The sequence below is a fragment of the Camelus ferus genome, chromosome 8, assembly GCF_009834535.1.
Source record: "Camelus ferus isolate YT-003-E chromosome 8, BCGSAC_Cfer_1.0, whole genome shotgun sequence".
NCBI classification, from domain to species: Eukaryota; Metazoa; Chordata; class Mammalia; order Artiodactyla; family Camelidae; genus Camelus; species Camelus ferus.
The window spans coordinates 54,965,959-54,992,768 of record NC_045703.1 but is presented as its reverse complement, the minus strand read 5'-3'; the positions used below and the strand labels follow the sequence as shown (position 1 = coordinate 54,992,768).

Here is a 26,810-nt window from a genome sequence, read left to right as displayed (position 1 = left end):
CGGCGTAATACATCTGAGTACTCCAACCCTCCGAGTGGTGCTTGTTTCTCGACTGGCCTGTCGTTTCCGTAACAATTTCTTCTCTTACTTTGAAAATTATTAGGAACACAGTTCTACTTAAATGTATAAAATTGAAGCACCGTTGGGTGCTGTGGGAGAGACAGTGTGCTGGGGCACGTTTCCTGCTGGTGACTGCAGACCCTGGAAACCATCTGCTGACTGTGAGCCCGGGCAGGACCAGGGTCACGGTAAAGATGCTCACGTAATCCTGCTGAGACAGGAAGGGGGCAGGTCACAGCCATTCAAAGAATGCCACAGCAATTAACATCAAAATGGTGGAAGATTCAACCCCCAGTAGGCCTTGAGGCTCAAGATGATGAGAGATTTAACTTCTAGCAGATCTTGAGCTTCATTATACACCCATTGTAATATATTAACATGGTGAATAACACGCCCACAGGCACCATGGCAGCCCCAAGGCTAGCCACAAAAGGTCCAAGAGTGGGAAACGGCCAACTTCCTGGGAATCCCAACCCCTTCCCCAGGCTACTTAGACTGGTCCTTCCACTTATTAGCATATGAAGCCACCGAGCCCATAAAAACCAGCCACATGGCACCTGGAGGTGGCCCCTCCTCTCCCTCTTTGGAGACGGCCCACATTCTGTCTATGGAGTGTGTACCTACTTTTAATCTGAGCACCCAACCCCCACACCTTGCAGCCTTTCTCTTGCCTTTCAATGTATCTCTCTGAGTAAAATCTACCTTCACTCAACTGTGGCTCGCTCTTGAATTCTTTCCTGCGCCAAGCCAAGGACCCACACTTGGCCTGGGCACGTCCCAGGGGCTTAACTGAAGCCTGGGACATGGCCCTCCTCACACCCCACATCCGTTTTCCTGCATCACTGCCTGCGTAGCCACCAGAGAATATGTTCCGAGTCTTCAAGACACTCTCACATCCTCAAACACAGCGAGAAAACTCCCCTCGAGGAAATGAGGAGGCTCTACTTTGGCTAAAAAATGGATATTTTCTCCACTTTTTTTTATTGCCTGAACTGGGTCATCTCCCCTATAGGATGTCACTGGCAAGGAGCACCGTCTGTGAGGTTCCTCCTACAAGTCTATCAGCTTCAGGTGGCAATTTAAATGAATCAGGCAAGTGGGAGAAGAGACAATAAAGCTGAAATTCAATGTTAGAGAAATACACGGTCAGAGTGTTGTAAACAAGTTATATGGTTATTACTGAGCTAAGTGTAAGGTAGGTGTTGTGAACGAAAAATACCGCAAGCCATATCAGTAAACAAAGAATGCTGAAGCCATCAAGTCATCAGCGGCTGCAGCCACCCCCAGTGAAGACAAGCCTGCAGCCCGGCCTCTGCAGCCACTCACAATGGTGCACCCTGAGGGGAGTCAGAATAAGAAAGGACAGGATACTGGCCCTAGATGGCTAGGTGCTTGTCAAAGGAATGAATTCAATGAGCCCAAATGTTTGCTTCCTCCCATACACAGAAAAGCACTTAATTCTTTAACTTGAGATGCCTGTCTTTCTTTAGATAACAAGTAATCTTTTATCGTTCCAGCTACCTGGCCTTTGTTGTAAAGCTCCTATATATCCTAGCTCCTCCCCTACCTCTTCAGGGCAGTCCCTCAGAGAGATCTGAGAGGCTGTCACCCCAGCTCAAGTTCTCCCACCAAATAAAACGTAACTCTTAACTTTTAGGCTGCGCATTTATTTCAGTCGATAGTGTAAATATTTTTAAAAACTAAAAAAAAAAATTCCTTACTCTATCTGCTTGTATTTAAACCTCACATGCTATCACGATTTCTCTTATTAAGCAATCTATCTTAATATATTTTCTCTGATATTTTGATTGATGTGAAGTCTAAAGAGAATGATTCTGTATTAACCCTTAAAAACTACAGACAAGGAAGCTCTTTTTATTTAAGACCATTTCAACTACTCATCTTTCTGTTGTCTAGGTAGTGAGGGGAGAGGATCTGGGTGTCAGACTTTGGGCAAAAAAATTAACCAAATAACCACATAATTACAACTTTTTTTAACTTCCTAGATGGAAATGAACAGGAAATGAATAGGTGACAGGTACCACAGAGAGGCTGACCCAAGTCTTGGAAATCAGAGAAGGCCTCCCTAAGAAGACATATTTAAGCTAATACCTGAAGGGTGAGTAGGATTTGGAACTAATAATCATGGGAGACCTGACTGAGGGAGAGGTGGGGTTGGATGGTGGTGTGGGGAAGGTGGGAGCTTTGAAGTTGGAAGGAAAGTCCTTGACAACCAGTGAGAAGGTCACTGTGACTGGAGCTAATAAGCAAAGGGAGAAGAGGAGGAGGAGGAGGCCAGAGAGACGGGTGGGGTCAGCTAACACAGGTCTCCTAAGCCGTGGAAAGGAACTTTGGACTTTACCCTTAGAAGCAACAGGAAGTCAACCACACTCTCGGAGAAAGGGAGTGGCATGGTCATTATGTGTTTTTCAGAGGTCCCTCAGGGCTCCTACACATAGATGGGGTGGTGCTGGGGAAATGCCAGTTCTACGCAGTGGTTCAGGAGGAAATAACTCAAGCTTGGACCATGGTGTTGGCAGTGGAGAAAGAGCAAAGCGTAAAGATTCTAAAAGTACTTTGGAGGCAGAGGAGCCAGAAGCTGGTGGAAGATTCTCTGTTGCAGGCCCAAGAGAGAAGGGTTGAGGAGGAAAGGGTGAGGAAAGAGAGTGACTCAGGAAGGGGGGATGTTTTAGTACCAGAACTGCTGAACTGTCAATCAAGTAGAGGTCTACAAAGCATTCAAGTGGATTTACCAAAATAGGAGTTACTGGTGACATCAAGCAAAGGTTCTACCGAAGTAATGAAGCCTATGCTGCACTGCAGTGGATTATAATCATATTAACATAGTACAAGCCCTGCCTAGGTACTGCCCTACGAACTCTCCATATACTTAAAATTTATATTACTTCAGTCATCACAACAACCTGATGAAGCAGGTACTCTTTTTATTCCATTCTAGAGATGAGGAAACGAAGGCATGGAGAGGTTATGTGACTTGCCCAAGGTCATATGGCGGAAGCAGGATCCCGGTTCAGGCAGCTTGGCTCACAAATCCATTCTCTTGATGATTTCACTGCCCTTCTCCTAAGCATGTAAATGGGAGTGGAGACAGTGTAGACAACTTTTTAGAGAAACTCGGCTGTGAGTAGGGAGACAGTGCAGTAGCTAGACGTAAAAGGGAGTGGTCCCAGGAGAGTAAATTTTTTTAAGGTAGGGACTAAGACAGGAGTATGTTCAAGTATTGATTGGAAGGATCTGGTAGTGAGACTGCAGTTATGGGAGGATAAAGTGATGACCGACTGGTGGAGAGCTGGGAGGGGGTGGAGCCAGACTACACAGGGGAAGGTTACCTGTTGGAAGGTGTGGAAACTCCTCCCCTACTGTCACAGGAGACAAGGAAAGGGTGGGTCCAGAAAGATGTTATTCCTCAGAATAATAAACACTGGGAATTCCAGATGCTATCTAAGAAACGGATTCAGTTAGCACCAAAGTGGACACTCTGAGGAGCCCAGTGCGAGCCACTGGGCAAGTCCTCAATGGTCTGGATAGACTTCTCCTCCTTAGAAGACGAGAAAACACTAACTACCTCTCCACAAAGTGTTTGTAAAAACAAGCAGATTAGAATAATGGGAAAGCAACAGTAGTCTCAATTCTCAGGGGAAAAGCAGGACTCAGGAAATAACTTAGAATGCGAACCATAAGAAATTTTCAGAACACTCTTTAGCATTCTTGACTGGCAGCAAGGAGACACAAACCCCATGAAGCAGGACCCAAATCCCTAAGAAGAGCAGAGGATAAAATGAAAATAAGGATGGCAGGGAAAAGAGGAAGCGAGAGAAATGGCACTTTCTCATAGAGATTCAGACACTCAGGATTTCTGTTGCTTGGGGGAAAGGAAAGATACTGTCATTTCTTGAGTGACACACAGGCACATTCATATATTATCTCTAACAGGAGCTCCTGTGCTGGCGTTACCTCCCATTTTAAAGGTGGTAAAAAATGAGCCTCAGAGAGGATAAGTAATTTGCTCAAAGCCCCTAATAAGAGAGGAACTGAACAAAGACCATCTGACTTCAAGGTTCTGGACCCCTACCTCCCAGAGCAGCGTATCAGGTTAATGAGGGAAGAAACATGCAGAAAGCAGGTGAGTTCAGGTTACCTAAGAATTGAGTATTCTTAGCTTACACACAGAACAGCAACAATGGATACTGTACTGAGGGCCAATGATCTGGTGTGCATTTTGTACCCATTTTTCTGATTCTCACAGCAATCCTGCCTAAGTGTTATCACCCTCTTTTTTTTTTTTTTTCCAGGTGGAAAAACAGAGGGCCACAGAGACTGATTTGCTCAATCCTATTGGTTGCCTTGTGGCTATAACACGTTACCACAAACTTTGTGACTTAAAACAATGCAAATTTATTTTATAATTCTGTATGTTCAAAATCCAACAAAGATCTCACAAGACTAATACCGAGATGTTGGCAGGGCTGCACTCCTCTCTGGAGGCTCTAGGGGAAATCTGTCTCCTTGACTTTTCTACCTTCTAGAAACAGCCCACATTCCTTGGTTGTGGATCCCTTCCTCCATCTTCAGAGCCCACAACGGTTGCTGGAGTCCTTTTCACATCACAGCTCTCTGACTGTTCTCCCAATCATGTCCCTCTCTGATCACAGCCGAGAAAGGGTTTCTTCCTTTAACGTTAGGTTGGGCCCACTTGGATAATGCAGGTTAATCTCCCCATGTCAACATCTTTAATGCGATCACATCTGCGAAGTCTTTTTTTGTCACGCGAGGTGATGTATTCACAGGTTCCGGGAATTAGGTTGTGGACCTCTTTGGGGACATTATTCTGCTTGTCACAAACCAAGGTTAAAAAACACTAAAAGGCCTGAGTCGGGAGTTCTAGATTTGGTCTAAATTAAACAGGGAATACTGTTGACTCTACCTTCAAAACATACTCAGAATTCTACTACTTCTTACACTGTCATTTCTACCACTTTGGTCCAAACTACTTCACCTCCCACTAGAATTACTTCTGTAGCGTCTTAACCTGTTCTCCTGCCCAGCCTTGTCCCCATATCCATCCTTTACACAGTAGCCAAAGTGAAACTTTACAAATGTCTAAGAATATGTCAATTCTCTGTTCAAAACTTTCCAGTGAGTAAACTTGTTACAGAAACGACAGGCCAGCCAAGAAACAAGCACCACTCGGAGGGTTGGAGTACTCAGATGTATTATGCCGGCGGGCTCAGAGGGGCTTCTGCTCCGAAGCTCTGAGCACCTCCAAGACGTGTGCATGAGGTTTTACAGGGTAAAGTACAAGCTTTGGGTATTCGGCCAATAGGCATGGAACAGTTTTAGCAGCATTATCATCACAAAAGTGGAGGCGGGGAGGCAGCAAACCAACATTCCAAAGCCAGATATGTATCTTTGAAAATCCAGCTGGCTAGCAAAATACATGAACAGCAAACCAACACTAATTAACTTAGATTTACAAGTTAGTCCAGCAGAACTCTGATCAGTATTCTGATAATTAGATTTGTGAGTTATCTTGTTAGCCCAGCCCAGCCTCTCCTTCACATTCCTAGACTTGTGAGTTATCTTGTTAGACCAGCCCGCCTTTTCCTTCACAAACTCTTAATTACTTTTATTTTTAAGAATGCTTTTCTCTATTTTAAAAATAATGTATGTTCCCAGCAAAAACTTGAGGAAATAGGAAAGCTTCAATAAGAAAACAAGAAAAATCTGCAATGCCATGGCTGATATCAAGTTTGGTGGTGATAAAATTCTGATTTGGGACAATTTGGGTTTATATTGTAAAAGGAAGAACATACTTCATTATGATTTTACTTTATTTTCTAGGTTGGAAAATTGTACGATGGACACATTTGGGGGTAATGGGACTTAGAATGTGAAATTTATCAGAAATCATGAGGACCCCGAGAACAGGTATCTCTGTCTTGCTGTATATAAGCTCACTGAGGTGACAAGAAATGTTTATCCATAAGAAGAAACCCCCAGGACTCATTTTCTGCCCTACTAATGCCTCCTTGCTCCTTGCATTTAGTGCCTTGCATTTAGTGGGCGGCATGTACTCTGCACGGCCCCTGAGATCTCAGGTGGGTCCTGATTGAATGAGAACCACTGTGGGAGGGGGCAATGGCCAGAGGCAGGAAGAAGACCCCTCAGCACAGAGGAGACCCACTGTTGAACTGCTGGGGATGTAAATTTCCTAGGACCTGGGGTGGTTCCCTCTTCCTGTGTCCTGCAGATTGAAAAGCAGCGGCAGCACTACAGGAAGACAAGGACGGGAGGTGCTGGGGGGCCACATCCAAGAAGCAGACTGGCCACCAGGAGTCCTGCACCAGGTAAAGCCAGGATGTCTTCTCTTGCAGAATTTGTGAACTAGAGGATGACCACTGTCAGCATCCTGTGATCTTAAAGTTCTCTGTTTCACCCAGCCCCCCTGCAAGGTTTCCTGATGATCCCTTTAAACTTAAAAAAACAAAGTGGTATCTTCATGTCCTTTATTGTTGTGGATTTTTAAAGCGAAGAGTGTCCGAGGGAGCAAGACTGGGGAAAGGAAGAGAAAGGACTCGTGCGTAGTAACTGACATTCTCAATCCCTTGATAAGAGAACATCACATGCTCTTGTTACTGTTTGCTGGGGACCTTCTCAGAACAGCAAATATAGAAATAATGACAATAAGAGCAAACACAGGAACTTTTCACCGTGTGCAGGCATAGTTCTGCGGGCTCCACTTCTAGTAACTGCGTCCTCACAACCGCCCTGCGAGGTACGTACTCTCCTTGCCCCTGTTCTGTATCTGAACCAATTAAAGTGCAGAAAGGTTAAGCAGAGTCGGAATTCAAAGCCAAGAAGTGGCTGTAACAGCTAGACATGGCTGCTTCTGATGTACAAAACAAAAACAAAGCTACAACCTCACAATCTATTCACCCACAGAGTTACTCTTCACACAGTAAGAGGGAGTGGAGAGCAGGATTCATCGTGTAGACCCTGTACCTGCACCCCAGGGCTTGCGCTGTCCAGTCTGCCCATGAACAACGTGGGTGTGAACTGCGATGGCCCACTTACATGTGGCTTTTTCCAGTAAACACTTACTGCAGTACTACATGATCCGAGATTGGTTGGATCTGCAGATGTGGAACCTCAGGTAACACAGAAATCACAGACATGGAAGAAGTGCGATATGGAGCTGACCACATTTTACACCACAGGGATGGTCGGCGCCCCAATGCCCACGTTGTTCAAGGCTCAACTGTAGTTCTAGCAATAGCAAAAAACAGTGTCTCTTCCTTGGGCCAGCCATATTATCTTGCTAAACTTTGGTCTCCTTATCTGCAAAATGAGCCAAGATAATGCTTATCTCAAAGGGTTATTTGGCAGACTAAATAAGGTAACATTTGAAAAGCTTTTTGGCACAGCAGTCAAAAAAATTGTATTCACTGCAATTCCCGATAATTACTCTTGTGAGGAAACTGAGGGGATCTGCGTTGTGTCCTGCATAAGGTAACACGGGCCATCCAAGGCCTCAGGGGAAACCTCCCAAACCTGGTGCAGGGAAATACGTGCAGGAGTGACAGGTGGAGGAGAGGTGTGCAGGGAGGGAGCTAAGAGCCCACCACACATGGTTGGGGGTGCGTGTGTGTCCCAGACACCTGGGTGAGTGGAGAGAGGAGAGCAGTGGGGCGGTGGAGGTGGGCGTGGTAAGAGTCTGGGATGACTTCAGGTGCTAAGCTTGGGTAGGACTGAGATAGGGGCCAGGAAACCTGGCCACTGAGCTTGGGAGCTCAAAGGGATCCAGTCCGGGAGGGGAAGCCCCCTCATCTCTTGCTTTCTCAGCTCTCGCCATCCAAGTCCAGGGAGAGGACAGAGTCACACAGGCAGGGAGACTTGTGAAAGGCTAGAATCAGAGCAAAGCAGACGGACAGGCTGGGCAGCAGCTTTGGAGGTTTAGACTCAGCTCAACTGTACAGAGGATTGTAAGGGAGGTCTATTTATTTTATAATTAGCACGTGGTAAGAGGAATCCTTTCTCACACTTTGGCATAAGGTTCTGGAATGTCCAGCCACAACCCTGGGATGCCGTGGAAAGATGTCATATGCTGAGCCTTCCTCTGCTGTGTCACTGGTACGTGGGCCCTGAGATAGCCTGAAGGGAGCAGAAGCCAGCACCTTTTGGATAACAACTAAAATCCTTGGATTTATGTAGTGTGACGTAACGCGAGGGGCATTGTTTAGCTCTTGGCATAGTTACGAATGCCAAGGGCAGAACAGCAAAGGAAAAAGTCTACTTTGGAAGCTTTCTCAGGACGTATCTGGGAGAATGCTCTGGTTAACGCAGACATGTGTCCAAACAAGTGCTGGTTTGCTCAGGGAGTACGCAGAGCTGGCAAGCCTCCCTTGGCACGAAGGGCGTAAGTAATGTTTCATCTTAATGAGGGATCTTGGGGGTCTATCATGGAGACTATGTGGTATTTCCCACGTGTCTCCTTGGAACGTGGACTGATTGTACCCACGGTGGAAGAAAAGCCATTAGAAAGCACGTAGTTCCTGAAACCTCTGGGGCTCTACAAGACTCAGATAATTTAATGGCACATAAATGAATTCATAGAAATACATCCAGAGTGAAAAGCTTCCTTTCCCACAGGTAAGTAAATATGCGTGCAGTCATGAGATTGTATTTTGGGGGGAGGGGGGAAGGGCGTTTGATTTTTAAACTAACGCTGTAGGCAGTTCCAGATGTGCGATGTGCTGTAACTACTGCAGCATCCCCAGAGTGACTGCTAGCTTTCCTACACGACTCTTCTGAAAGATCAGTCATTCGAACATCCAGTGCATATGTATAAAGCACATACATTCATTTTTAAGAAATAATTTCAGAGTCACATTTCACCTGTGAGATCTCATCATTTGGACCTTTTCTTTCAGAGAAAGTCAATACTTAGCATTTTAGGTGGGGGAAAAAAATCTAGAAAGCGACTAGGAAAACAAACATTCCCCAGTCACAATGAACAGTCACTGACAATTCAATGAAGTGGCAAACGGGATTGAACATTTTACCGCATGTGTGTTCTGGCGTCTGCAGTCTGGGCGTCCCCTTAGATTTAGCCATAGGATGTGACTTTTTAGAAGCAAATGACCCTTTAGGCATTATGTGATCATTTAGGCAAAATATATGAAGTACTGTGCTGACCTTTATTTTATATTTCTGGACTGGCTGGAGCAAAACACTCCACAGAGACAGGACCTCCCAAAGTGCTCTGGGATTTTGGTGGCATTAAGTACAGTTCTGGGGAGTTTGGAAGAATGGGATTCAGTCCTTCAGGCTGAAAGGTGACCCAGAACTCAGGACATGAGCGTCCCAAGAGACTGAAATGCTGAGAGGAGAGTCCTCTTCTGTGTATGCTAATATATCAAAGAGTTCTTGGGATTATGCAGAGAAATAAGAAATTCTCTGTCTTAAGATAAATAATTTTGAAACATTAAAAAGTGGTTAGAACTGAAATTAAAGTGAAGTAAACTCATCGGGCAAAACCTCTTATCAGATAAATTTGGCCTCTCCCACTTGGGACTTACTTACGCCCAACAGACCAAGTGAAGATTTCCTGCAATTTACTTACCCCAGTTTTTACAAACCAAACTGTTAAATGCATGCTATATGTAATAGCTAATTCTGGGACAGGTTTCAAACTGACTCAGGAAAACGTACATTTTCACTTGTTTCACTTAGAGGTTAGAAGTCACTCCTCTAAGAGGTCATTTCTTCTGTCCTCATTTGCATTCGCTGCAACTCCCTCACTCCCCAACAAAAGCAACAACAACAAAAAATCCCAAGCAAAAAAGCCCTTAAGCAATAAAACTGACGTCCAAGAAAAACATTTAGTTTGAAAAAGAGTTGAAAAATGTAGCCTTGGAAGAACCACTGCTTACATGGGATCGTTCAACAAATTCCTGTTGTGTGAGGTTTGGCATATACTTTCTAAAAATATAAGCATCTGGGGAAATGAGACAAAGCCCAGGTCTTGGACCAAATGAGGCACGCAGTGTGAATCTGTTAGTGATTATATCCATAATGAAATATGTGCCCAAATTTAGCAGTGCAAAATCTAATACAATACGAAAGCCCAGCAGGCACTGTCCTTACCATAATATATAGCCAACAGAGAAGGTACATATGGCGGCAAGTCCGCTGCTCCTGCTGGGATACGCATGGTGTGATGTCCTCATCTCGATTAATATAAAGGGCAGAACCGTTGTGTGCTGAAAAAGAACAGAGACCAGGTGACACAGATTCTTATCATCACCCCTCAATAGTTGTAGTATTCGCTTTGTCTTCAGTAGGAAAATGGAGACTGTAAATTCCTAGCAGAAGTGCCACAGCAGAGAGCAGTCTATGGCTCGCCTAAGAGGTAGAAAAATACCTGGAAACATGCCGTCTGTCAACTGCTCCCTTGATTTTTCTTCTGTACCTTAATTTTTGAAATTGTATTTCATTTTTGCCCGTTACAGGAAATTATAGAAAAATGTATGGGGAAAAATGGGTATATAAGAAAGGAATCAAAATAACCACTGTTAATATTTTGCTATATGTCTTTTCTTCCTCTTCCTCGTTCACGTTATTTATACAGAGTTACGATCAAACTGTGTGACACAATTTTGTTTGGGATTGTAGCATGAGAATTTTTGGTATGCCTTTTAGAAATCCTCCTAAAATATCAGCCCTGACCATAGCTGCTTAAAACTCCATTTTATGGATGTACCAACATTTATTTAACCAATTCTTGTTCTTGGACATTAAGTAGGAAAAGATTTTCAACTTTTCATTTATTAAAAACATCATGATGACTATCTTTTAGAGACACCTTTGTCTCAATGTCTGAAGGTTAAATTACTTTCTTTTTTCAAATTCAGTTTTTACTTTTTTAATTGAAGTATTGATGGTTTATGATGTTATATTAGTGTCAGGTGTACAACATAGTGATTTCAGTTGTTTTCTTATAGTCAAAGTCTGTAAGTCTATGGAGATTTTAAGGCTGCTGATACACAACGGTCAATTATGTATATATCAGCAGCAGATTAGGAAATGCAGCCAAATAAGCTTCCAGAAAGGATGTACTGGTTTGTATCAGTAGTGCATGGATTTAGATACTATGTTTGAAGATAGCCTCCAGAGAAGCTGCGTGGACCATTTCCATTTGTTCTCCAAGCCCAGTGGCCACTCTAAATACTCAGCTCAGTGGGCCAGGATGGGGATAAAACGTCTCCCCACCATATGGTAAGAAGAAAGGAAAGCTGAGTATCCTTGGTATTGAAATTTGGTGGACAGATATACGGGAAAAAGAGCTTCTTAGGTAAAACTGGGCCAGGATATAGATTTACCTTCCGACACTGGAGAGTTTCCCGAGGGTGAGAAGATGGCAGGACTGAGAACTGAACCATCAGCAAGTTTGGATACTATTTAGTACCTCCTTAATGGCCACGAAAGAATCTCTGTTCTGCTCTTGCTGCAGAGTTTGCATGTTCAAGGAAAAGGCAGGAAACTGAATGTTAACGATTTTCAAACTCTAATAAGTATTGTAGCAAAATGGAACCAGGTGACAGACAGGCCTTGGTGGGAAAAGACATGGTGGGAATATCAAGGTGAAAGTCTTTCTAGCAACTTATTGTTTATATTCATAATAAAAAGAGACAGGATCTTGTAAGAAATAAGAAGACACTGGAAATCCTTTGCCTTAAACTTTCTCCTCTATGTAACTGTTCTGACTGCCAGTGCATTGTAATTAGACTATGTTATGCCTAGAATATCAGGTGGGTGATTCCACAGCTGGGTAGCTTTCTATTTCCTTATCCTTTGCTTCTCTATTACTGTTTTAAAACAGTATAACTAGCTCTGAAGGGAACCACACAAAATTTACATGTGTGTTGATACAAAGACAATATGCATTTTAAAGATCTATTTTATTTTTTTTTCCCCATTATTATCTAGTCACCTCAGATGACATCAGCCTGGAATTTCACCAACAATTTGAGATGCCAACAATAGTTTTACAAGGGTGCATTCCTATAAAATTCAGATATATAGTTAGCAATAAGGCCAAGTCTTAGCAAATCTTAGAAAAATCCCTGCAAATCAAACTTTTGTGCTGAAGGTAGTGCTGACTCTCATAGCCTGTGTGGGTTACAGAATGATGATATTATTTTTGACTTATTAATGTTAAAAAATATCCAAGCTCTACCTTTTCCTCCATTGCTCCAAACTGAGTAAAAAAATCACCCATTTTCTATAACATTATATAAGTTCAAATAACTAATCTGAATATTCTCGTCCAGCTATCCAGTTATCATTATGTTACCTAGTCTTTTTGTTGATGATCAGATGTCATGCCTAGAGGGGTTAAGATATACTTTGATGATGCCAGACAAAAAAACCTTTTTGAAAAATGAAAATCTTTCTAGGTCACTTCACTGGCATTATCACCACTAAAAATGAGCTACCTGTTCCATTAATGACATAGCCCAGGACAAAGGATCTTTCTGTGGCTGGCTACACCTATGGCAGTTTGGCCAGCGGCAAATTCGATATGAGGGTAACAGCTTACCATTCAGAATTTTCAGGCACTGAAGAATGTATGTTTCCCTTTTAAATAATTTGTAATACAAAGTACATTTACTGATAAACATTATACAGTTACAAAAGTAAAAATTGTGCAATAATATTTATAACAAACATAAATGTTTCCCTGCAGGTAGCTAAAATTTTATGAACTGAAGAAAAAGGTTAAAAAAAAAATCCACAAATGATCTTGCTGAATCTCTAAGTAACCTGTGGCAGCTAGTTGTGACTCAAAAGCTGTAGCAGCAAGAGGGATAATTATTTTAGAACCAGGAGTATAATAAATTCAGATCTAAACCACTCCCAGGCAAACTCTGCTTCAATGACTTAAGGACCAGGAAGCAAGTACTCAACTCCATTTAAGACCATCAGCTGCACAAGAATGGTTATCTTCTGTTTTGTTCACCGTGGCGTTTGTGAACTTAAAAAAGAGCCAGGCACATAGGAGGCGCTCAATAAATATTTATGGAGATAATTTAATCTTCAAAGTAACATCTTAAGGGGGAGTTACTAACTCTATTCTGCAGATGAGCTAACCGAGACTTGGAAAAGGTAACGATCTTGCCCCAGTCACAGAGCTACTGTCTGGAGAGGGTTCAAGACTAGTTCTGTTTGTCTCCAAATCCCGGGCTCTCTTTTCTATATTAGAATTATGTCTTTAAAAGATATTAGAGTTAAATCATCTTTGACTCAATAACCCTGAGGGAGTGCATGACTGAAGATCACTTATGTTGTCTCTCAACAGACCAGAACTAATTTTTGGTTGAGATCAAAGTAAACAAAAAGATCTTCATATTTTACTAAATGTGTTCTTCCCTGTGGCATATACATTCTGAATACTATTATATGCAGGAAGGGACCCACAAATGCAAGGTGCCTGCAAAAGTCAAAAGTCCTAGTGCAGCTCTGTCACACACTACCTGATTTAAAAAAAACAAAACAAAACTGTTTTCTTAGTCAATTCACATTTTTTAAAAATAAATATATTTAAAGGAAAACTTACACGATTTATAAACTCTCATAAATGGAATATCATAACTGGAAGATAACCACAAAAACAAATACAATGAAAATCTAATTGATCTTAATAAAGGTTTGATAGATAGGTTATCCTGTTTGACTCTGAGGCTGCTCTGTGTGTGTTAAGCAGGGATGTTAATAAGTATTAGAGGCGCATTAAAGACACACTAGAATGAAACAGAGACTCTCCTAAATGGAAACAGAAGGATTTAAAGATAATTGAGAGGGAATTAACTTTTCACCAGCTGGTTCAATAATGCCAGCCCCCTGCGCCACATAAATTATCTTGCATAACATCTGAGCCACACAGTCTATCCCCTGAAACAGATTATTTATAAATGGTAGCTGTACCTTCTAACTGCTAAAATATTTCATTCAGAAACAGGTGTCCTTCTGCCAAAAAAAATGGAGAGATGGATGAGTAGGAAGTTTAGGTATTGATAGAGGAATTTGATGGTATTTAACAAGTTTAAAGAAATGGATTTGGACTACACCAGAATGATCTGGACTACACCAGAATGATCTGGACTTGCCATGGGGAAAAACGTTTTGATTATCTGTGATGGCATTCAGTAGCCTATAAACTAAAAGGAAGTTTTAGAGTAAACTTTGCTGAGGAATAAACAGAAGGGTAAAAACATATGCGGTGTGATGGTACAAATTCTGGTGAGTAGGGCGGATGCAAAAGGGGGCGGCTCACGATTATCTTAGAGCTCAAGAATCTATGGCTTGTAGCCAGAGTGTATGGTGCAAAGAATATTAAACGAGATTTGAAGACTATGTTCACTGCCATTTCTCTGGTCCTTCTTTTTTCTCCAAAATATTTTTTGAATAGAAGGGTACTGCTCCCATACCATATGAACAGAGACAAAAATCATTTCTTTCTTGGAAGCAAAACCAGCTTTTGAACATGAGATGAGCCAGACCAGCCCCTGCCTAGCTGGATAATAAGAGAGCTGGCAGCCCCATGCCCACTTATTTGCATCTGGAGGGCACAGGCAGACCTCCGGGAGTGTTCTCAGACTAATGTATGCATCAAATCGCCAGATGAACTTGTTAAAAATGAGATTGCTGTGTAGAGCTCCTGGGACATCTGGTTTTTCGGGACATGGGGTAGTGCTCATGGTGGTCCCCATGTTGGTAGACCACAATTCTTGCCTTCATGATTGTCAGAATATCAAGGTTTTCTTATAACCCAAGACAACTTTTGATCATAAATAAAAAGTTGAAGGTTGGCTGTGTGCACGTGTGTGTGTGTGTGTGTGTGCATGTGTCTCTGAGCACCTGCATTCTTGTAGGTACCTGGCTGCAGGCAGGGCTAGAGATATGACCAGACTTGCCTGGGAGGATGGAGTAAGGGAGAGTCCCTAGGATGTCCTAACAATTTACAGGTATATCATAAATAAAAATAAACTACAGAAAACTGCTTTGGGTTACAAGAAGTTGTACACTCCATATCGCAACGTGAATGTTTTGTTTGCTGTCCCCCTCCCCAACCACCTCTGAAGTAAAAAAGGATTAAAAAAGAAAATTTTATTCTATAATAAAGCAAGAAGGAATTTCCAAGTTTGAAGAGAAAGCCCATTGTATTAGCAAAATCTGATCTAAAATGATAGAAAGGGTGACAGGAGAAAGATGAGTCAAAAAAAAAAAAAAGTCACAAAACGCTGACTGATCCTAACCTTTGCAAAACTTCTGGGCTCTCTGAATAAGTCAGATGTTTGATGAATACAGGGAAAAGCAGGGTCAGGAGGCGCGTGCCCAGAACTGGGGTGGAGCTCCCCAGGGGGCAACGGTAAATTCAGAGTCAGTGGATGTGGGGAGGTGGTGGTGTCATTCCAAACAGCTTGAAACAAGGCAGATGAAGGTTCTAAAAATCCTAAAATTTTAATGCTGAAAACCTGACCAAATTAATTTAATTGTCTCTCGCTCCCTTCACAGTGGAGATAATTTTGTGCTTTGAATGACAGAAAATTGCCCATTTCAACCTCGGTAGGTTCCAGCCTCCAGGAGTCAAAGGGAACTTCCCTTTGTGGTGGGCCTCCCTCTCCTTAAAAGTGCCAGTTTTGGTGTGGTGTTGCCAGTACAATAGGACATAGAATCTCCCCCCAAAACTACCAGAGCCTTTTAAATTCTGCCTTTTCTGTGTGGTCTTGGATACCTGTTCTTGCTGTCTGCCCAATCAGTCCAAGATGCGCTTACACATGCATCTCAGAATGAGGTTAGAAATGTGACCTAGGGTCAGAAACTTAGACTCAGATGGAACCAATATTTATTAAGTGCCAGTACGTTCCAGGCACTTCCAAAACACTTCATGGACTCAGTCCTAAATTTGGGACTCAGCCAGTTCTAACATAAGCCCCAACAGCTCTTAGGATATGGTTTTCATAATTAGGCCAAATAAACAAAATAGTGCTACACAATAAACCAAGACATGCACATCTTTGCAATTAAGAGCAAATGATGCGTCATAGAAACAATTACCCTAGGACAGTGGCACCATTTTACTGGGCTATTATTTTTGCATTTAAAAAGCATTTTTAATATGACTTGAGGGAAGTTAATATCTCTTGCTGAATCTTCCTAATGAAGGTATCCACAAGGTGCCAAGGGTCTGTGGCATCATTAGGGTGGCACCTTCTTTTCAGCCCAGCAGGCTGTGGGCCACCAAAAGGAATTCTTTTTGCCAAAGTGATTCCAGAAATAACTCCTGTTGTATCTTTAAACATAACAGTGACTTTAAAGTGACCTAATATTCACTTCTTCCATGAACATTTAAAGTTAACATTCGTGGTTCCCACAGAATAGCACCTCTAATAACTGCCACAGACAATCAAATGACGACAGTGTCATAGGATACATGCAGACGTGCAGACCCGTGATGGGGCGGTGGCCGGAGGGACCTGGTCTGCTCCGGCGGCTCAAGGGAAAACTTCACGCAGCAGGAGATATTTGAACTGGGTTTTCATGTGCGACTGGAGAGTCACAAGCAGAAAAAAGGGTAAAGGAGGAAGTTCATTCACAAGACGAAGGAGAAGCAGCAGTGTGTACAGGCACCTCACGGACCACCAAGGGGACTGACACACTGAAGGACATGAAGGAGCATGAAGGATTGAGTCTGGACAGGGCAGATGGGCAGGAGCAATCATGGAGGACTTTTGCGTGCACTTTGTCCTGTAAGATGCAGAGGTATCTCTTTAGGCTTTAACCCCTTCCGTGAAGTTCAAGGTATATAGCAGTAAGAGAAACATATTTGGATATGAATAGGAGAAAGACCCGGTGGGAGGCAGTGGGGAGATGAAGTGGAGAGAGGAGAGATTTATCACCAACAAGCTCCTCTCTCCCTCCTTCCCTCTGTCCTACTTGTTCTCGATTCTCTCCAAGACTTTCTTCCAGGTCTTCCTCAGCCTCCCATCTTGCCTTCCTCTCTGCAGCCTCCTCACCTACAATTTCCCCCTTTCTACTCTCCTCTTTCACTTTAATAAACACCATCATACTGAAACAGCACAGGGGAAAGAATAGAGAAGAAAGCTGGTATTTATTTATTTCTGGCAAATACATGTATTTGACAGGTAAACAAGGCAGTACGACTTCTTTTATCCCCCTGTGTTTTGTGTTGCTTCCCCCATCATTAATTTATATGCAGAAATGCTGAACACACCGGAATAAGAATGGCTACCATTCATTCAGCTCCTAATACATAAGCTCAGTTTTATACTAAACATTTTCTACTGGCATCATATTTAATTTACACAGCAACTCAAATGAAATAGGTATTTTCACCTTCATTGCATAAACGAGGCAATGGAGGAACAGAGGGACTAATTCATCAGAGGTCACACAGAGCTAGTATAGGGAACAGTGCCATGAGCCTTAGACCTCAGATGGGCCACACTCCAAACCTGTGTTTTTACTGAGTGACACACCCTGCCCCCCAAGCTCGCTTGTGTCTTCATTCATTCAGTGAATGCTTCCTGTACTGCTTCCATGTGCCACTCACGACTTCAGGTATTTAAATATGTCCCAGAGCAGAGCAGATAAAGATCCTTGCCCCAATAAACTGCTGTTCTTGGGAATGCATTTCAATTAGGCTCATACAAACATGGAGTCCCTCAGCTCAGAAAAGACCAAATTCTTTAGGGTTGCATGAGGATTATGTGAGATTCTATAGTGAAAGTGACTTGTATGGTCCATGCAAAAAATGACTGAAGTTATTTTGTGAGATCTCTCACTTAAGACAAACTGCTAAATAATACTGTCTAATATCTACCGCATGCCAGTCGTCTATGTGGATGAAGGTCACTTGCATCTCACAGTGATACCCTGAGGCGTACGTTAGCATCCATTCCGTTTTACAGAACCTGAGGCACAGAGAAGTTAAGGAGGTTGCTGGAGGTTACCAACTGGAAGGTGGTGGATGTGGGCTGAGACCTGGGCAGTTTGGCCTCTGGGCTTACCCTTCAAATGCGATGCTCTGTTGCCTCTGAAGCACTTGGGGAGATGTGAGGATGGGAGATGGTGGGAGGCAGAATGGGTGTGGGGAAGGGAAACTCCGGCTCTTAGGGCTCTGCCCACACTTTCTCTCACCCACCCACTCACTCATCTTGGGAGGATTCCAGGGGCTGAAGGACGGGTGGCCCTACATTCAAGTTTAAATGGAAGACCAGACTTTCTGGTCCTGTTTGGGGGGAAGTCCCTGGGTGCTGAGGGCCTCAGGTAGGCAGAGCGGCCGGGAGTGAGAAGCAGCCCAGGCCCCTGACACAGACAGGTGCTCTCTGAGATGCTGTTTGCGCTGGTTTCTTGTCTTTTCTTTGGCCAACTCTCCTTGAAAGCATTTGGAAAGCATTTTAGGGGGTTAGTTGGAGAGTGGGAGAGTGATGGGAGGTGGGTTAGAGGCAGAAGGCAGGGAAGGGAAGAGTCATCAAGTGTCCGTGCGATCAGTACAATATAAAACCTTCTTAGCGACTGTGACACATGGTCAAGTTTAGGGAGCAAGCAGAGGAAAATGAACTCGTTGCTAGGAGTGCTCTGAAATCGAAAAAGATACTTAAAAAATAAGAAACAAGAATTTCAATGTTAATCACATGCATCTCAAAAATTATTTAGAGCTCCACAGAATCCACTCATCCGGGTCCTTCTTCCTCCTCTAAGTTCAGAGTATTCTTCTGATCATTTGATTCCCTTCTCTAAAACCTTCTCCCTCTCTTCAGAACAAAGTCCATATTTCTCAGCATTGCCTTCAGAGACACATACTATAGGACACAGCCTGCTTTTCTAGACTAATCTCCTACTGCTCTGCACTGGAACTTCACTGTTCCACCAGAAGGCCTTACAAGGCCACGCCTTTGCTCGTGCTCTTCTCTAAGACTGTAATCCCCCGGTGTCTGGGACCTACTTCTCAGTATACACTTAAGGCAGAGCCATATTCTGCTCATCAGAGAATAATCTCTCACAGATCTCTGCCCCTTCCCAGTTAGGTGGGGCCGCTGGGACGAGTTCTGGTCAATGGGCTATTATTAACAGGAGAAATGTGGATATTTGTAGGCCAATGCTGGTGTGATGAAGAATATTAATATGCCACATAATGCTATAGTTAACACAAGGGAAGGGGACCTGCTGCGTTGGGAACACTTCTTTAGGGAGAAGGAATAAGCTTTACTGACCACTGGATGCTCAGTTCCCTGCTCCATGCAGGAAACTTAACAGGGTCTCAACAAACCTTCGTTCAAGGACCACCATAGTATGACTCTCCCTTAGGTAAATCCTGTTTTTCCATTCGTTTTATTATTTAAAAAATTCTGGCAATTTAAGATGAATTAAAAAAAATAAATTCCTGGATGCAATATGTAAGTAAAAGAATACATTTATCTTGAACAGACAAAAATTATAATTTTCTATTACAGAAAGGGAGGGAACTACTTTGCCCGAAATCATATTCATCTGTGACTAAGTCGCCCAACTAAAGCTGCATATTCGCAAAATATACAGAGTCATTAATTTTTTGAAGTGAGAAAATAGTAACACATTTCCATCAACTTTTATAATTCCGTCACACGCCTCCATCACAGGGCACAAACAGATTTCAGTGATCGTGAAGAAGCTTCTTCACCGAGTCTTCAAATACAATGATTTCAAATGTTTTAATTTAGCCTTGTTTATGATAAAATAAATGTTATTCTGATTGATTGGCAAACGTCTACTAGCAGCAATAAGAGCAATTATGCTTGACATGAAGCTATTATAAAATCTATAACCCAAACCTTTAAAGGCCCAATTTGAAATGTCAAATTTGACTTATGAGAACCAGTTATAATCCTGCTTCATGCAAAAAGCATTAGGTTAATGCTGGAGCAAAGTACTGTTGCCAAGGGTGCGCTGGCATAATTAATCAGGGATATTTCAGAAAAGAATCGTCTCCAAGAGGTTATTGATTTACTGTCAGGACATGTTTTCTCTTACGGCTGCGATGGTGCACTGGAGCTGGGATGCACTGGCATGCATTTTTCAGTGACTAAGCCTTGATCTGTCCTCCTGGATTCCTGCCATCCTCACTGACATCTGCAAACACTCACATTTGACAGCCTCATGCCTGAGCCTGGTGACTTCCAAGTTGATTAGGATTAGTTCAGAGGGGTTTTGGACTAGACGGAGTGTAATCGAAAGCAGAGAGCCGTGAGTCTCCAGAGAGTGACATGCACCCTGCCAGTGGCATCATGCTAACAGAGAATGTACATATGCACACACACACACACAAACACACACCCATGCATACACACAAACACACATATCCATGTACATATACCTCAGCACATGCCAACACATCTATGCAAACACACACTCACATGTACACACATGCACACACCCACACATACCTGTGCAAACACATGCACACACCCATGCACACATGCCCGTGCATACACACATGCAAATGCACACCCACACCCACACTCACACCAATGTAGTAAAGGAAGGGGGAAGCGTCCAGTTTTAGTCTTGAAGTTTATCTCTTATCTATGAAACTAAATTCAAGCTTTTACAGAGGCACTATTTAACACATATAAAAGCAGCTATAACGTAGCTCTTTTTTACAAGGATTCCATGACAGAAGGTAATACTGTCAGAAGGAGCCTTTACAGCACAAAATATTTAAATGTTGTCCCAAAGATGATAGGGGAATGTCAAGGGAGAAAGAGGCAGTTCAGCTCACAGCTCAAAATTTTTTCTCTGTAGCCTCTTAATTTGGCTTTGCAGACAGAAAAGGACCCACTTTCTACACAAGGCACTGTTGATGGTGATAGACGTTGGGTGGGCAGACAGTAGGTACTGGATGGAGGGAGGCCTCTAAGAAATGGGTAACATCTCTGTTACCCTGGGGACAGTACATCAAGTTCAATGTTCAAGTGGCATCTCCTTGCACATTCTGTGTCTCACTTAGGCTGCACTGACGATTATATGGTCAGCACTGAGTCTAGACTCTAGTCACTGCACAGGCTCTGCTCGCAGTGGAGGGGTAGAGAGAAGGCAGGGCCAGGAAGCCATTCACCATTAGCTGGTTAAATAACTTTGAGCCCACAGGAGCCCTTCTGGACCCCAGCCTCTTCATCTGTAAGAGTCTTCAGCAGTTGCCAGTAGGGACCCCGTTCAAGTCTTGGGAATCTGTGTCCATATCCCTGATGATACATTTCTGCATCCAGGGTTTATATCTGCCCTTCCTTTCTCCCTCTCTCGCTGTGTAAACTTGCAATTTAACTATAACATATATACAGGAAAGTGTACCAGTGATGTGTCCAGAGGATGAATGTTCACAAAGGAAACTCACTCTCATAACCAGCACCCAGATCAAGAAACAGAGCACAAGTACCTGAGAATATCCCCCTCCTACCTCTTCTTGTCACAACTAACCCCCTGCAAGGCGACCACTAATCTGACTTCGAGCACCACAGAGGAGCTTGTCTGATTTTGAAATTTATATAAATGCAATGATACAGTGTGTATATTTTTAGGGCCTGGCTGGTTTTCGCTCAATATGACATTTGTGGGATTCATCCCTGTTGAGGCGTGGACTTGCAGGTTTCCATTCTCATTGCTGTCACTCTACTGTGTGTCTGCAACACAATCCACTCATCCAGTCTGCTGTTAAGGCCGCTGCCATGCTTTCCAGTTTGAATCATTTAGGAAACACGCTGCTGTGACAATTGTTGTGCATTCTTCTTTTGGTGAACTATGTTTGCATTTTTCTTGGGTTTATACTAAGGAGACAAATTGCAGGACATGAAATTGGGAGTTCATCTTTAACAGATAATGCCAAAGAATTTTCCATCAGCAGCAGATAGAGTTCACTGGTTCCATGTCTGTGTCAACTCTTGATATCAACTGTCTTTTTTATTTCAGTCATTCTCATGCTTGAATTTTAAATGACAGTGTTTTCTTCCTAACATATATCACTTTTGGACCCAAGCTACCCAGACTGCCAGAAGGGTGCCAGGCAGGTTCCCCGTGGAGCAGACTCTGAGATGGGCATCAGTGCACAGAGGTTTACGAGGGGGTTTCTGAGCATCAGTGCCTGTCTGGGGGAAAAGCAGGAAGTGGTACAGAGCAGAGGGAGGAGTGATGCGGTCTCAACAGAGGCCTTAGGTGACCCCACCAGGAGCTCTGAATCTAGGCTGGCCCTTCAGGGTTGCCCCAAATTGCGGTACGTGGGCCAGGTCTTGTAGACCTAGCGGGGACCGGTTATGGGATGTGGCTGTCCCAGGGAAGGGGGCCTGACTTTTAGCAAGGCCACTCTGTTCAGGTGGGAGTGCATCCTGGTGAGGACTTCAGTGAGGAGCTGAGGAAGCAGTGCCCCAGCTGCTGGGGGAGCAAGTCCTTCAGTCCCCAAAGGGGACCTGCCTAGCACATCCTGGCATCATAGTGCACACCCACCACCATCATCCCGTGGCCAGCTCCAACCTATGTGTGTGAAACTCACACAGGAACATTCACAATCACGGGAGCCTGACAGCTCACAGTTGTACTGTGGGAATATAAATACACTGATGTTGTATGACCAACTGTCTTCAGGAGACAAGAAACTGGTCAGTATATGGTAAAACTCCTCACTACCACCTAATTTGGGGGCTATAAAGGCAGCGACTGTAACTTTATATATGGTTCTGCATGACTAATGAGCCTCCTTGATATGTAACTGGGTTTCTTATTAACTGAGGCATAGCTGGCACTTAACGCTCTTTAAAACTTATCATCAGTCCGTAGCTATTCAACAACTTATTCAGCTGAGTAAGGCTGAATAAGGCACATGCTAGACCACTTGGTTTTGGTCACTGTGAATCTGAGGCTCGAGAAACAATGCCAGTCATACAGATGACGTAAAGCTCTTATTCCCTTGTGAGACAGCACATCTGGGCCGGCGGCGGTGGGGCGGGGGGAGTTCTGGGGGAGAATACATGCTCCATGTTCCATATCTCGATCACACAAATGACCTTTGGTTTTATATTTCCTTACAGCCTTTTGTCTTGTTATTTGCACCTACAGGCCCATATTTTAAATGACTTTATTTGCCAAAAAGTATATTTCAAGTCCTAATCCTCCCCATTTTAATATAACTAATCAAAGATATAAATTTTGGCCAGCTTCAGATCAGTATGAGATCAACAGTATTAACTACATTGTGGTCATAGTTCAGCCAAATCAAAGCAATCTGACATTTTCATTAGTCTCTCCAGCCTAATCAAGAGATACATTTTTGTAAGCTTACACACAGCTTGTGGACTCTTCCCCGCACCTATTTTGTTGACCCTCTAGGAGTCAGGTCCCCATTCTGCAAATATCTTAGGTAAACAGAAAAATCCCTGGGGTATGTAGTGATGAGTGGAATTTATGACTCTTCTCCAGGAACCTTTCTCATTGGTGGACCTTCAGGGCCTGTTCATCACGTTTTTGTCTTCAGGTCAACCCCCTGCTCCAGCCAGCACATCTCCCTGACCCAATATTCCTCTTGCTTTGATAGTCATCAATCCAAGCGTCATGGGAGCCACTAAAGAAGGAAGCAGGATGAGGTCAGAGCTCACTTGGAGCCTTGAGAATCTTTTCAGTTTCAAGAATTGAAGAGGATGAAGGGAGAATGGATGAGAGAAAGACTGCTCAAAAGGTATAAAACGAGGAACATTATGGGTTGTGTGAACTAGATGTAACAGCCAGTTCCTGGAATACTGGGGCTTGGAATAAAGTGAGCTGAGGGATGTAAAAAGCTGTGTGCTGTGCTGCATGAGGATAGGCAGGCAGCTTATGTGTTATGAAAGCAGAACAGACTGGAAGTATAAATGGATTCAGTAAATGTTTTGGTAAATTTGTTACCAGGTCCAAGCTCATCCTACTGGCCACACAACTAGGCCACTAAATCAAGAGGTGAGTTGTTGAGGCAAGGAATAGGGACTTTATTTGGAAAACTTAGCAGATCAAGAAGATGGTGGACTAGTGTCCCAAAGAACCATCTTCCCTTAAGTTAGAATTTAGGCTTCTTTTATACTAAAAGGCGTGGGGGTAAAGCCAAATGTTTCCTGATTCTGGTCAGTCTCTGGAGAGGATGTGTTAATTTCTTCTTTCCTACAGTCATTCACAAGTGGGCTTGGTCAGGATGCTTCTTATGAACTAAACAAAGGTATTTTAGCTTAACACTCATTACATGGGAGGCAGGGTTTCCAGAGATGGGTCACTATTTATTATTTAAGCTTATAGGCAACCGTAGCTTTAGTGATTAACTTGTAGCAAAAGCAAGAGAATACAAAGGTAAAAGAAACAGATTGAATATGGAGTCAGATTTGTTTTCCTCTATTCAAATTTGTGAGTATGATCAATGAATAAAGGATTACTAGGAAAAGCTAGGGTGCGTTAAGAATATCAAGTGTCCTTACAGTTAAGGAAAGATAAATAAATCCTTCTCCAATGTGGCCTCAGAAGGCCCTTTTCTCTGGCCTTAACTGATCTGGTCTGACCCTCCGTGGTGCCTGCTTCAGTCCAGGGGAAATAAGATGGCACCCATCGTTGGAGCAAAGATGTTGGAATCTGTTAGACCCTTGAGAAAGAAAGGTTTTACAAGCGAAGATGAGGAACAGGGAAAGCAAGGAGAGCGAGGGCAGGACCCTGGCAAGGGCCGGGGCTGCTTTCCAGAGTCATGTGCATATTCTTTGAGGCTCTGCCTGAGTTGGCCCTTGATCATATTACTGTCTTTGATCAATTCTCGACAGATCATCTCAGGTGATTTCCCTTCAATACCTGCCATGAGTGGGCCACGTCTTATCTTTATTTCCCGTTAATTCATCACCTGTGGACCATGACAGATAAGCGGGATTCTGAATCAGAGTAATAAAGAGAGATGTCACTGAATGATATTTAGATGTCCCTGGTGTGGTCAGGGCTAGAGATGAAGCAAATGAAACGCACACGGTTAGAAGCTCCAGCCTCACAGCCTTGCAGGGACAGTGGGGAAAGAACACGCACACAGGGTTTTCAGAGAGTAGGTGCTGAATACATTTCTGTGGAATGAGGGCCTGGGTGAGGATTCTGCAGAAACCCTGCGGATGCTGAAGGCATGGCCTGGTTACTTACTGTCATTTCAAGCTCACAGGGAGGATGAAGGGGTCTTTCTGGAAGGGTCTCTCTCACCGAGCTTTCTCCTCCAAGCGAGGTATATTGTGTCCAGCTCTTGCCAAATTTAAATTGCATCCATGTTAAAGAGGAAAAAAGGCTTTAGCACATTCCTTTGGGGAATGGAAACAATTTATTTTGTTTGTTTCTAATGGAGAGGGTTAGCTCCAAAATCTCACTGGGAGGTCTGAGAATCTGGGTTGAGGACCGCCAGGCAGCCAGAGAGAGAAGGAGAGAGGGATGGAGGGAGAGAGGGAGAGCACGTCACCTAGACATTATCAGGTGATTGAAACAGCAGGGCAGCCAGTTATGAAGGCAATGCATAAAATAGAGGCCCTGGATTTAGGTCAGGAACACATATGTAGCTAAGTATTAGAAGAATCAATGTTCTTTCATGATTCTTTATTTTAGTTTTTTCTTAAAAAAATGCTTGTTTTGGTTTCAAATTCAAACCTTCCTCTGCTGCTTAGCACAACCAACTACAAAATCTTTTGGGGGGGCATGGTGGGTGGGGAAGGCGGTTTCTGTTTGTTTTTCCTCCTTGATATTCAGAAAATGAAACTGCCAGGCCTACAGACCACCTTCCTTGGGAGGAGAGAAGTGGACGGCATAGATGCAAATGACCTGGACGATGACAAGTAATGAGCTTTTGGAAAGATTCTCAGATTTCCCGACACCAACTAGATGATGAGAAACATAAGCACGATTTCTCATCTGCTGGTGTCCCCTGAAAGCTTATTTTAATAACAGAACCTATTTCCAAAGGGTAGGCTTAGTCTCCTAACGGGAATGGAGGCTTGTCATTGCAAAGCTGCAAGTGTCAGGATGCAGCCTCAAGGTTAACACGGGTAGCATAAATAACAAGGGTAACGCATCCTTCTCGGCGGTCCCCAGCCTGTAATAAGACTGCCTGCGTGTTCAGTGATATACAGGCTCTTTTTCTTTTCAGCAGAGAGAAGTATGCTTTGGGTCTTCGAGATATTGTTTGATTGCTTTACAGAAACCAATCAATAACACACAGGTAAAGTTTTCTGCAAGGCACATAAATCCTAGCATGGGGAGACCAGCTGTTGTGCGATTCTGGATTGGTGCCAGTTTCCAACTAGGGAGTCTCAAGGAAATGATCCCGAATCTGGGGCTTTGTTTGGATTTCAATGGAACATAATCGGGCGACATCTGGTCCCCCACCTTGTGCTGGCTTGGCCACGCTTCCTCCGCTGTGGCTCTGGGCACCTCCTGCAGCGCTTCCTGTGAGTGCCAAGCACCAGTGCCCTGCCTGTCACCAGCTGCCAATCAGTTTTTCACAGTGGGGGACAAAAAAAGAACTTGAGGCCTTGAAGATGCCTGCTGAGAACGTCTCATAAAAATGATCTTAAAATGCAATTTGGGTCCCACTGCCCCACAAGTTACTGGACACGAGACAAAAGAGAGTCACAAAATTAACTTTGGGG

The 26,810-nt window shown here is 43.4% G+C and overlaps 1 protein-coding gene across 4 annotated transcripts in view; it reads right to left on the bottom strand.

Moving 5' to 3' along the window:
- Window positions 1–26,810, bottom strand: part of AIG1 (androgen induced 1) — a 220,254-nt gene that overhangs the window by 31,532 nt on the left and 161,912 nt on the right. For 3 of the 4 annotated variants that reach the window (XM_032485051.1, XM_032485056.1, XM_032485052.1), the window contains one exon: window positions 10,228–10,343. In XM_032485051.1, coding sequence (XP_032340942.1) covers window positions 10,228–10,343 — 116 coding nt within the window. Of the gene's footprint in view, window positions 1–10,221; window positions 10,344–26,810 lie in introns of those variants that run through there. The other variant, XR_004322038.1, reaches the window with a different exon arrangement.